A 13,004-nucleotide genomic window follows, 5' to 3' on the forward strand; every position below is an offset into this window, starting at 1 on the left:
CCTTCCCTCATTCCTTCCCTCCCTCCCTCCATTCCTTCCCTCCCTCCCTCATTCCTTCCCTCCCTCCCTCATTCCTTCCCTCCCTCCCTCATTCCCTCCCTCCCTCCATCCTTCCCTCCCTCCTTCCTTCCCTCCCTCATTCCTTCCCCCCTCCCTCATTCCTTCCCTCCCTCCCTCCTCCCTCCCTCACTCATTCCCTCCCTCCCTCCTTCCCTCCCTCCTCACTCATTCCCTCCCTCCCTCACTCATTCCCTCCCTCCCTCCCTCATTCCCTCCCTCCCTCCCTCATTCCCTCCCTCCCTCCCTCATTCCCTCCCTCATTCCCTCCCTCATTCCTTCCCTCCCTCATTCCTTCCCTCCCTCCCTCATTCCTTCCCTCCCTCATTCCTTCCCTCCCTCCCTCCCTCCCTCCCTCATTCCTTCCCTCCCTCCCTCATTCCTTCCCTCCCTCCCTTCCTCCCTCATTCCTTCCTCCTCCCTCCCTCATTCCTTCCCTCCCTCCCTCCCTCATTCCTTCCCTCCCTCCCTCATTCCTTCCCTCCCTCCCTCATTCCTTCCCTCCCTCCCTCATTCCTTCCCTCCCTCATTCCCTCATTCCTTCCCTCCCTCATTCCCTCATTCCTTCCCTCCCTCATTCCTTCCCTCCCTCATTCCTTCCCTCCCTCCCTCATTCCTTCCCTCCCTCATTCCTTCCCTCCCTCCCTCATTCCTTCCCTCCCTCCCTCCCTCCCTCATTCCCTCCCTCCCTCATTCCTTCCCTCCCTCCCTCCCTCATTCCTTCCCTCCCTCCCTCCCTCATTCCTTCCCTCCCTCCCTCATTCCTTCCCTCCCTCCCTCCCTCATTCCTTCCCACCCTCCCTCCCTCATTCCTTCCCACCCTCCCTCCCTCATTCCTTCCCACCCTCCCTCCCTCATTCCTTCCCTCCCTCCCTCATTCCCTCCCTCCCTCATTCCTTCCCTCCCTCCCTCACTCATTCCCTCCCTCCCTCATTCCCTCCCTCCCTCCCTCATTCCCTCCCTCCCTCCCTCATTCCTTCCCTCCCTCCCTCATTCCTTCCCTCCCTCCCTCATTCCTTCCATCCCTCCCTCATTCCTTCCCTCCCTCCCTCATTCCTTCCCTCCCTCCCTCATACCTTCCCTCCCTCCCTCCCTCATTCCTTCCCTCCCTCCCTCCCTCCCTCATTCCTTCCCTCCCTCCCTCATTCCTTCCCTCCCTCCCTCATTCCTTCCCTCCCTCCCTCATTCCTTCCCTCCCTCCCTCCCTCATTCCTTCCCTCCCTCCCTCATTCCTTCCCTCCCTCCCTCATTCCTTCCCTCCCTCCCTCATTCCTTCCCTCCCTCATTCCTTCCCTCCCTCCCTCATTCCTTCCCTCCCTCCCTCATTCCTTCCCTCCCTCCCTCATTCCTTCCCTCCCTCCCTCATTCCCTCCCTCCCTCATTCCTTCCCTCCCTCCCTCATTCCTTCCCTCGCTCGTTCCTTCCCTCCCTCCCTCATTCCTTCCCTCCCTCCCTCCCACCCTCATTCCCTCCCTCCCTCATTCCCTCCCTCCCTAATTCCCTCCCTCCCTACCTCATTCCCTCCCTCCCTCATTCGCTCCCTCCCTCATTCCCTCCCTCCCTCCCTCCCTCATTCCCTCCCTCCCTCCCTCATTCCCTCCCTCCCTCATTCCCTCCCTCCCTCCCTCCCTCCCTCATTCCTTCCCTCCCTCATTCCTTCCCTCCCTCCCTCATTCCTTCCCTCCCTCCCTCATTCCTTCCCTCCCTCATTCCTTCCCTCCCTCCCTCATTCCTTCCCTCCCTCCCTCATTCCCTCCCTCCCTCATTCCCTCCCTCCCTCCCTCATTCCCTCCCTCCCTCCCTCATTCCCTCCCTCCCTCCCTCATTCCCTCCCTCCCTCATTCCCTCCCTCCCTCCCTCATTCCCTCCCTCCCTCCCTCATTCCCTCCCTCCCTCCCTCCCTCATTCCCTCCTCCCTCCCTCCCTCCCTCATTCCCTCCCTCCCTCCCTCATTCCCTCCCTCCCTCCCTCCCTCCCTCATTCCCTCCCTCCCTCCCTCATTCCCTCATTCCCTCCCTCCCTCATTCCCTCCCTCCCTCATTCCCTCCCTCATTCCCTCCCTCCCTCATTCCCTCCCTCATTCCCTCCCTCCCTCATTCCCTCCCTCCCTCCCTCCCTCATTCCCTCCCCTCCCTCCTCATCCCTCCCTCCCTCCCTCCCTCCCTCCCTCATTCCCTCCCTCCCTCATTCCCTCCCTCCCTCCCTCATTCCCTCCCTCCCTCACTCATTCCCTCCCTCCCTCATTCCCTCCCTCCCTCCCTCCCTCATTCCCTCCCTCCCTCCCTCCCTCATTCCCTCCCTCCCTCCCTCCCTCCCTCATTCCCTCCCTCCCTCCCTCATTCCCTCCCTCCCTCCCTCATTCCCTCCCTCCCTCCCTCATTCCCTCCCTCATTCCCTCCCTCCCTCCCTCCCTCATTCCCTCCCTCCCTCCCTCATCCCTCCCTCCCTCCCTCCCTCCCTCATTCCCTCCCTCCCTCCCTCATTCCCTCCCTCCCTCCCTCCCTCCCTCCCTCATTCCCTCCCTCCCTCCCTCCCTCATTCCCTCCCTCCCTCCCTCCCTCATTCCCTCCCTCCCTCCCTCCCTCATTCCCTCCCTCCCTCCCTCCCTCCCTCCCTCATTCCCTCCCTCCCTCCCTCATTCCCTCCCTCCCTCCCTCCCTCATTCCCTCCCTCCCTCCCTCATTCCCTCCCTCCCTCACTCATTCCCTCCCTCATTCCCTCCCTCCCTCCCTCATTCCCTCCCTCCCTCCCTCCCTCATTCCCTCCCTCCCTCCCTCCCTCATTCCCTCCCTCCCTCCCTCCCTCATTCCCTCCCTCCCTCCTCATTCCCTCCCTCCCTCCCTCATTCCCTCCCTCCCTCCCTCATTCCCTCCCTCCCTCCCTCATTCCCTCCCTCCCTCCCTCATTCCCTCCCTCCCTCCCTCATTCCCTCCCTCATTCCCTCCCTCATTCCCTCCCTCCCTCCCTCATTCCCTCCCTCCCTCCCTCATTCCCTCCCTCCCTCCCTCATTCCCTCCCTCCCTTCCTCATTCCCTCCCTCCCTCCCTCATTCCCTCCCTCATTCCCTCATTCCTTCCCTCCCTATGTCTCTCTCAAAGCGGAGCGCCGCCTCCTATTGGCTCTGACCCAATGACGGCCTCAGCTGGGCGCCGCCAGTAGAGAAGGCCCCCGAATGCGCCCTATCTCCGGCACTGGGACCCAGTCGCTGCTGCTCTAAAGAGCGCCTGTCTGAATGTCCCACCCGCGCGGGGAAACCCGCAGCGCCGCAAAGCGCCAGGATTGATCATAAATATTAGATAAAATATTAAAGTGATGATTAACTCATTCTGTGCTCTCTGCAGTCGGCATGTTGATGTGTGTTGGTGTCAGGATGTTGTTGTTGTGCTGCGGGGTCCTGGCTGCCTCCTGTCGCTCTGGGGATTTGGGCAGATTGTCCCCGGGCGCCCAATGGCGGAGAAGGCGCGGTATTTAATATATTTCCAATATCGGGGCACTGGCTACAGGTGGGTGAAACCTCCTGCATTCACACATCTGTTAAAGTTTATTTATTAGTCACAGGTAGGTTTACATTAACACTGCAATGAAGTTACTGTGAAAATCCTCTAGTCGCCACACTCTGGCGCCTGTTCGGGTACACTGAGGGGGAATTTAGCACGGCCAATGCACCTAACCAGCACGTCTTTCAGACTGTGGGAGGAAACCCACGCAGACACGAGGAGAATGTGCAGACTCCGCACAGACAGTGGCCCAAGCCGGGAATCGAACCCGGGCCCCTGGCGCTGTGAGGCATGAATGCTAATTTGGAAAGTTATGCTTGCCGCTCTGTCCCGTCACAGACTGGGAAAGGTCTCAGATTGGCCCCGACCGGCTGGCTGCTGCTTCTTTCACCCCAGTGTCTCAGAGCAAAGCAGAATTGGCCCGGCAACTCAATCGGATCCTGATGACTGTTGAGTGACTCCTGCCCACTGCGCCCCTGCTTCCTCAGCTCGGGGGAAGCGGGTCCAAGCCCTGCCACTCGTTAGTGAAAAATAGCCACTTGCCTGAGATTACTCTCTCACCATTGGAGCAGAGCTGCACTGATATAGAGGAGACCTTGCTTTTGGCTGTGGTGTTTGCTTTGAATTTGATTCGCTGCTGGAGCTGCTGAGTGTTTCCAGCATTCTCTGCTTTTATTTCAGATTTCCAGCTTCTGCAGTATTTTGCTATCACAAACAATGATTTTAGTCCCAAAAGATTTAACATTGGTTTTGCTATTATTTTGAAAATGTAAGGATTATTTTAGTGTACTGTGATGGATTTTCGTCAGTTCCATTCAGAATCTGCTTTCTTCTTATGGCCTGTAAACACCCTCCAATCAAAGCTCTTGATTTTCTCATTTGATTTATATTTATGTGTATTGGGATACAATGAAAAGTATTGTTTCTTGAGCGCTATACAGACAAGGCTTACCATTCATAGAGTATGTAGGGGAGAAGGAAAGGAGAGGGTGCAGAATATAGTGTTTAGTTGCAGTTAGAGTGCAGAGAAAGATCAGCTTAATATAAGGTAGGTCCATTCAGAAGTCTAATTGCTGCAGGGAAGAAGCTGTTCTTGAGTCGGTTGGTACGTGACTCAGACTTTTGCACCTTTTTCCCGACAGAAGAAGGTGGAACACGATCTGTCGGGGGTGTGTGGGGTGCTTGATTATGCTGGCTGCTTTTCCGAGGTAGTGGAAAGTGTGGATGGAGTCAGTGGATGGGAGGCTGGTTTGCGTGATGGACTGGACTCTGTTCACAACTCTTTGCAGTTTCTTGCAGTTTTGGGCAGAGCAGGAGCCCTACCACGCTGCGATACAACCAGAAAGGGTGCTTTCTATGGTGCTGACCATAAGTCATAAACAAGCATCATTGGGAGGGGAGAGAAGTAAATACATTTCACCTTAGATCACCATGGATCACAGTTTATGATCGAGTTTATTCCATGGCTTTAAAAAAAAAAGACTCCCTGGGAAGAATCAACCAACAGTGCTGCTGAGAGGGAGAGGCCTGGAGTTTGGAGGCCGAGGGCTGGAGGCTCGAAAGCCTAAAAGCATCTGTAGGAGGGAGGACAGGAAGAACAAAAAAGCAGCAAATCTGTGGACTGAGTTCCTGGGCTTGTTGCACCACCCAACTAAGGTTGGTGTCTGTTACTGGAGGGGGGAAGAAGAAGGACCTCCACAGTGATTGAACTCAGATAGAACATGCCAGAATAACATCTCTGTCCTTAAGCAAGTGGCTTTGCTGCTTGTATACTGTGATTTAGCACATCAGTGTTAGCAGGAATCCACAATCCATTCAAGGAACCCTGAGACTACACACCTTTGAAAGATTTGCTTTATATGTTCTCTTTCTGTGACAATTGCTAGACCCAGCTGTTACCAGTGTCATTAATATGTATTTGTTGCAAGATATAAATATAATTGCAAATAAATCAATTTGTTTCCCCTCAGTTGTGTACAATTTTGTATATATTTTGCCTAATTTATTATTTCATGAGGTGTGGGTGTTGCTGGTGAACCGCCTTCTTGAACTGCTGTGGGTGTAGTTACACCCACAATGCAGTTCAAAAGGGAGCTCTCGGATTTTGATCCAGTGACAGTGAAGAGACAGGAGAATGGTTCCAAATCAGGATGGTGTGGATGGAAACTTACAGGTGGTAGTCGTATTCTCTTGTACCTGCTGCCCTTGCCCTTGTGGATGCTGGAGGTCGTGGGTCTGGAAGGTGATTTCCTATGTCATGATGAGTTCCAGATTAGATATATGGACAGAATGATTTTGTTAAACATCACAAAGCGTGGGCTTTCCCTAGAGTTACTCTGAAAGCTGCAGATTCTCTTATGCTTTGTTACAGTTCACTGCATTGTACTTTTAAGGGATAATTAACTAAGGTCACCTCTAATACAAACAATATATTTCACTCTTTACAGTGGAGTAATGAAAAGTCCTCCGCACCAACCTGTCCTTGGGGTTCAGAATTACTTGGAGGTAAGTGGCCATAACAGTGTTGTAACACACTAAATTTGGAATGCAATGTATTCACTCATCTCCAGTAACCAAGTAAGAGGTGGAGAGTCAGAAATATATAGAGCAGTTGCAGCTTAAATGTGCTGGTGGAGCAGTACGAACCTTGGGAACCTGCCTCGGGCTGCTCTCCTTGCTCTCCATTGGCTTTTCAATTGAGACTGTGTCATCTGATTTTGATATCAGTGATAACGGGTCATCAATTTAAAATGATTGCTGAGTGTGGGGGGGTGGAATCAAGAGATCTTGTTGATATTAGATTCTTGACTAACAAGTGAGTCAAAGGTTATCGGGGCGTAGGCGAGAACGTGGGGTCGAGGTCACAGTCAGATCAGTCATGATCATATCGAGTGGTGGAGCAGGCTTGAGGGGCCGAATGGCTTATTCCTACTCATATTTCCTCTGTTTGTATATAACTACAGTAAGTAGTCTCACAACACCAGGTTAAAGTCCAACAGGTTTATTTGGTAGCAAATACCATAAGCTTTCGGAGCGCTGCTCCTTCGTCAGATGGCATCTCCACATCGTACATAAGTTCACTTTCATAAAATGATGCATTGCTGATACTTTGATCGTTTTGTGTGAAAGGCAAATGATCTCATAGACAAAAGCTGGTTTTCCAAGAAGGTTTATGTACATATTTAAAAAGAGTTGAGTGATTGCTTCAAGAGCCAGTCACATGATTTGATGGTGATGTCATTAGGATGTTGCAGAGGCTGCTGTTTTACTTCAATTTGTCTTGGACATGTAACTGTGTTGCCAGAGGACTGGAGAGTGGCGAATGTTGTTCCTCTGTTTAAGAAAGGGAATAGAAATGACCCTGGTAATTATAGACCGGTTAGTCTTACTTCGGTGGTTGGTAAATTGATGGAAAAGGTCCTTAGGGATGGGATTTACGACCATTTAGAAAGATGCGGATTAATCCGGGATAGTCAGCACGGATTCGTGAAGGGCAAGTCGTGCCTCACAAATTTGATTGAATTTTTTGAGGAGGTAACTAAGTGTGTTGATGAAGGTAGGGCAGTTGATGTCATATACATGGATTTTAGTAAGGCGTTTGATAAGGTCCCCCATGGTCGGCTTATGATGAAAGTGAGGAGGTGTGGGATAGAGGGAAAGTTGGCCGATTGGATAGGTAACTGGCTGTCTGATCGAAGACAGAGGGTGGTGGTGGATGGAAAATTTTTGGATTGGAGGCAGGTTGCTAGCGGAGTGCCACAGGGATCAGTGCTTGGTCCTCTGCTCTTTGTGATTTTTATTAATGACTTAGAGGAGGGGGCTGAAGGGTGGATCAGTAAATTTGCTGATGACACCAAGATAGGTGGAGTAGTGGATGAGGTGGAGGGCTGTTGTAGGCTGCAAAGAGACATAGATAGGATACAAAGCTGGGCTGAAAAATGGCAAATGGAGTTTAACCCTGATAAATGTGAGGTGATTCATTTTGGTAGGACTAATTTAAATGTGGATTACAGGGTCAAAGGTAGGGTTCTGAAGACTGTGGAGGAACAGAGAGATCTTGGGGTCCATATCCACAGATCTCTAAAGGTTGCCACTCAAGTGGATAGAGCTGTGAAGAAGGCCTATAGTGTGTTAGCTTTTATTAACAGGGGGTTGGAGTTTAAGAGCCGTGGGGTTATGCTGCAACTGTGCAGGACCTTGGTGAGACCACATTTGGAATATTGTGTGCAGTTCTGGTCACCTCACTATAAGAAGGATGTGGAAGCGCTGGAAAGAGTGCAGAGGAGATTTACCAGGATGCTGCCTGGTTTGGAGGGTAGGTCTTATGAGGAAAGGTTGAGGGAGCTAGGGCTGTTCTCTCTGGAGCGAAGGAGGCTGAGGGGAGACTTAATAGAGGTTTATAAAATGAAGAAGGGGATAGATAGAGTGAACGTTCAAAGACTATTTCCTCGGGTGGATGGAGCTATTACAAGGGGGCATAACTATAGAGTTCGTGGTGGGAGATATAGAAAGGATATCAGAGGTAGGTTCTTTACGCAGAGAGTGGTTGGGGTGTGGAATGGACTGCCTGCAGTGATAGTGGAGTCAGACACTTTAGGAACATTTAAGCGATTATTGGATAGGCACATGGAGCACACCAGGATGATAGGGAGTGGGATAGCTTGATCTTGGTTTCAGATAAAGCTCGGCACAACATCGTGGGCCGAAGGGCCTGTTCTGTGCTGTACTGTTCTATGTTCTATAACTATGCAGAGCGTTGTTGAAGCATGGAATTCTTTGTTAAAGGGAGTGTAGAGACAAAGGCTTATGTTGTTTATGAGAAAGGTAGATGAATATTCACAATTGCAGAATGATTATGACACCAGAAGAAGGCCATTTGGCCCATCGTGCCTGTACTGGCTCTCCCAAACAGCAGTTTGCATTGTGCCACACCTTAACTTTCTCCACATGGCCCTGCACATTCTCCTTTTCAGGTAATAATCTAATTCCCTCTTAAATAGCTCAGTTGAATCTTCCTCCACCACACTCTCAGGCAGCACATTCCACATCCCAAGCACTCATTGTGTGATAACGTTTTTCCTCATGTTTCCATTAAGATACAACAATGTTATATGAGAGCAGGGCAGTGAGATTGGATTGGATTGGCCTGATAAAGAACATTGGGAGAGGCATGGTGGGTCGAGAGGTGCTTGTACCTTCATGCAACCCTCACGAGGAGGTTAGAAGCTACAGGAGTGTCTTGGATTTATCTAGGTAAAGTACTGAAGGTATAAGCATGGTATTGGGTTAGATACAGCAGGTCAATGAGCCAATCTGTCTCTGAAGAGTAATGATGCAGAGCTGCCAATTATTGACAGCAGCAAAGAGCTATTTCTGTTCTAATGAATACTGGAAAGCCATAACAGATGTGAAAGCACCCACTACCCTGGGTGGTATTTCATGAAGGGACATTGGTTTCATGAGCTGGTGAGAGTCCTGCAGTCCCTCTTTTCGGAAAGGCCCACCACATTAAGCGCCAGCTGGCGGAAGTCCCATCCACCCACCAACTGGCAACTCTTCATTGCTCTGTGTTGCCATTGGGGTAGCAGTGGTTGGTACATCACCCACCCCTGGTCAAGATGACCAAGGGAACCCAGGCATGAGTTGGATAATGGTGGGTGAGGGTGGTTAGGCAGTAAAGGCAGGGGACGTGGCTCTCAGAGGATCCCTCCTTCTTAACTATCAGCAGTGGCAGGAGAAGAGGTCATGACCCAAGTTCCCTTCATGAAGTACCATCCAGGGTGGTAGGATAAGGCACTTCAGTGGGCATTCATTTCCCACTTAAGAATCTCAGTTGGCAGCGAGGTGGCAAGGCCGTCCAAGGGTGGTCCCATTGTGGACTTAATGGGGGTGGAGGCAGCAAGGTGGTGGGATCCCCATCTTCTACCCTCCCACCCAATTAAATGCCCCACGCTATCAATCCTGCCGCGTGAGAGAGCATTAAATACCATCTCGACTGATTTCACCCCAATGATTGGCCCAGTGTTTGGGATGACGGGCAGAGCGCACCGGATCACCAAACATGGTCATTACAATTCTTTCCCAATCCCTAAACCAGTAACATTGTCACCCTTCCTATTCAGTGGCTTCAACACTGATGTGCTGGGTGACATTGCAAGGAGCGGCTTGTGTATCTGGTTTGAGGTGTGCAAAGCATGGAGAAAAAAAAATCAATGGATAAGTTTAATCATGTTATCGAATGTGATTTATATTTTGGGGCAAATCCTTATTTGCATATTAGAAATGTTAGTTGAGGAGAAATATAGATATATAGAAAAGGTGATAGGAATTTATAATAAAGTTGACAAGCAAATCTTGATAAAAACATGACAGCAGAAAATAGAGTAATAAGGGAGGAAACACACACGTATGACTTTTAATATTAAAGATAAAACATGGTTATAATAGCCAGTAAAACAGTGTATATTAGTCAGCAAAAAATCAAGAGTGTTCTAAACAGGATAATAATGAAACTTTTTGGGAGGATGATGAGCAGAGGGAAGACAAACTAAACCTAGGAGTCCACACACAGGAATCTTAGTGGGTAGCAGGGCAATCCGATTGGATTATTGACTTTAGTAGTTCAGAACTTGAGTGTTGCTGAAAGAAGACACATGTTGTCAAAACTTTTCATCTTGCACTCATCAGGACAGTTTGCAAGAGCACCAAATGTAAGAAGAACGACAATTCGCACTTCATGAGAAGAGAGTGAGAAGCTTCAACAACATGTGTCTTTTTCCAGCAATGTTCTTGACTTTATTAGTCGAGGTATAGAGAGGTTATGGCAAACTTTTATAAATCACTAGTTAGGCCTGAGAGAGAATACAGTATCCATTTCTGGACATCACACTTCAGGATGGATGTCAAGGCCTTGGAGGGAGGAGATTCACCTGCCTCACCAAGGATGAGGGATTTCAGTTCTGCAGCGACACATTGATTATTCTTCTCTGAGCAGAGGAAGTTAAGCAGGGATTTAATAGAGGTGTTAAAACTACATGAGATTTTGATAGAGTAAGTAAGGAGAAGCTGCTTTGTGGCAGGTGGATCGGTAACTCGAGGACACAGATTTCAAATAATCAGTAAAGGAACCAGAGGGGAAGCGAGGATTTTTTTTTTAACGCGGTGGATTTTGCGATCCGGAATGCACTGTCCGCAAGGGTGGTGGAAGCAGCTTCAGTGGTAACTTTCACTGGGCAATTGGACATATACTTGAAAAGGAAAACATTTGCAGGACTATGAAGAAAGAGGGGTGGTGCGAGAGAGTGGGGTTAAAAATTTCAGAGAGCTGACATTAACATGATGGACCTATTGGCTGTCCCCTGCGCTTGAGATGTTGTGATTCTGTGAACAGATCGCCTGGAGTCTGTTACAAACTTGTAACATCGAATAGTTTGTGTCTAAGAATGCAGGGCTGGAGCACTTCACAGCAGAAGTTATACAGCTCCCTCAGACTCTGCCAGGATGTTCTTGGCATTTCGATATTGGATGAGTCTTTAATAGTCCTCGTTCGAGTTACAAATGCAGAGCAGCCGCCAACCCTTGTCGTGGTGCAGGAAAGTTGGATTGGAACCTTGTGTTTGTCGTCAGGAGTGTGGCCTGTCTGCACTCCGGATGACAAGGTCAGATTAAAAGCAATGATTACTGAGAGGAGTGTACAGGCTTTACAGGCTTTCCTTTTATGCTGGATGAATGAGCTGATTTTGTACTGTAGTGTTGCAAACGTTACGGTCCTTTTATCATCGTGCTGCATTCTGACTCCTAAGTTCAGTCAGGGCCTGGGCAGTCCACAAATATCACGGCTGATAAACTAGTCACTGGTATAAAATGTGACTTTACTGCGATTGCTCTCCTATATTTTGTAAAGTAATTTTTCATAATTTCGTACAGCTAAATGTTCATTCAGTGGTCCCTGTAACCCAGCAGGTAAGTGTACACCCAGTCTGGTACTGCTCATCGATCCGTGACCTTTTCCAACCTGGATGTTTACCTTGGATGAAAGCAAATTACTGCAGGTGCTGGAATCCGAAACCAAAGGAGAAAATGCTGGAAAATCTCAGCAGGTCTGGCAGCATCTATAAGGAGAGAAAAGAACTGACGTTTCGAGTCCAGGTGACCCTTGTCAAAGGCTTTGACAAAGGGTAATCTGGACTCGAAACGTCAGCTCTTTTCTCTCCTTACAGATGCTGCCAGACCTGCTGAGATTTTCCAGCATTTTCTCAATTTTTTACCTTGTATTTTATCAATCTCCTGCCAAGGCATTTATTTGCTTTCCCCACACGCCACCGCATCCCAAACATGTCTCTATCCGTGCATAAAAATCCGCAATTTGGATTGAATCATGAGCCATTTCAGTGAAGGGCAACTGTTGAATCCTGTACACTGTGAACAGTTGTGGGCCTCGGGCGGGTTCCAATGTATTGAACTTTGAGAAGTGTTTTCGCTGAATCAGAAGTTCTGTAATGGGGAGTGAGTAGGATGTAAATTAGTCCCAGACTCTGCAATTTTAGGCTGGGGTCAGAGTTGTCCCTTTGTTGATGTCACAAGTGGTGGGGAATTCGAATCCATTACATCGGCAACATTCCTGTGGCCTTTGAGCGAAAGGATTTGGTGTCGGGGGTTTGGCAAGTGGAACGTTGCTTTGTGTCCAACTGGGATTTTCTGGATGGAATTGTTTTCCAACGTGGGACTAAAATGGCCTATTGTCCTGAGCTAGCTGATTTCAATTGGGAAAAGCTAGGGAGGGGCAAAGAACACTCAGCATTTCCACTTTTGATCATTAGCTATTGAGACTCATTGGGAAGTGCACCAATGTGGATGTTGGTGAAGACAGGAACAGGCTCTGCTGAGGTGTCTTCTGTAAGACAATAAGTTATAGGAGCAGAATCCGGCCATTTCGCCCATCCAGTCTGCTCCACCATTCAATCATCGCTGTTAAGTTTCTCAACCCCATTCTCCCATCTTTCTCTTGTAATCTTTGATCCCCTTACCAATCAAGAACCTATCTATCTCTGTCTTAAATATACTCAGTGACCCGGCCTCCACAGTCTTCTGTGGCAATGAATTCCACAGATTCACCACCCTCTGGCTGAAGAAATTCCTCCTCATCTCGGTTCTAAAGGGTTGTCCCTTTGGCCTGAGGCTGTGCCCCCGGATCCCAGCCTCTCCTACTGATGGAAACGTTCCCCCAGTAGTGGGAAAGCCTTATGAAGGACTGTGACTTGGGGAATTGATTGGAGAGGTAGTGGGAACTGGATCATCTCCAGAATCTGTGTGTGGTGATAATGTAAATCTCATATATCACAAGTTCTCTTAAGAAGAACCCACTTTTAATTAAAACCAACCCTCGCTGGTGGGGAAGAATCATCAGACTCCCAGCCATTCCGTATCTTGCATTATGTGCGCTTCATCCTG

At 49.4% G+C, this 13,004-nt stretch overlaps 1 protein-coding gene across 5 annotated transcripts in view; it reads left to right on the forward strand.

The window, feature by feature from the left end:
* The first annotated feature begins 3,441 nt into the window (after positions 1-3,441).
* Positions 3,442-13,004, forward strand: part of pusl1 (pseudouridine synthase like 1) — a 262,904-nt gene continuing 253,341 nt past the window's right edge. For 2 of the 5 annotated variants that reach the window (XR_013500535.1, XM_078238908.1), the window contains exons 1-2: positions 3,442-3,560; positions 6,002-6,059. Coding sequence is in view for 4 of the 5 variants with exons in the window: in XM_078238908.1 (XP_078095034.1) it covers positions 3,505-3,560; positions 6,002-6,059 (114 nt within the window). In the remaining variant the exon portion in view is untranslated. Of the gene's footprint in view, positions 3,616-6,001; positions 6,060-13,004 lie in introns of all 5 variants that reach the window. The other 3 variants (XM_078238911.1, XM_078238910.1, XM_078238909.1) reach the window with 2 other exon arrangements.

Source organism: Mustelus asterias, chromosome 22 (assembly GCF_964213995.1).
Source record: "Mustelus asterias chromosome 22, sMusAst1.hap1.1, whole genome shotgun sequence".
NCBI lineage: Eukaryota > Metazoa > Chordata > Chondrichthyes > Carcharhiniformes > Triakidae > Mustelus > Mustelus asterias.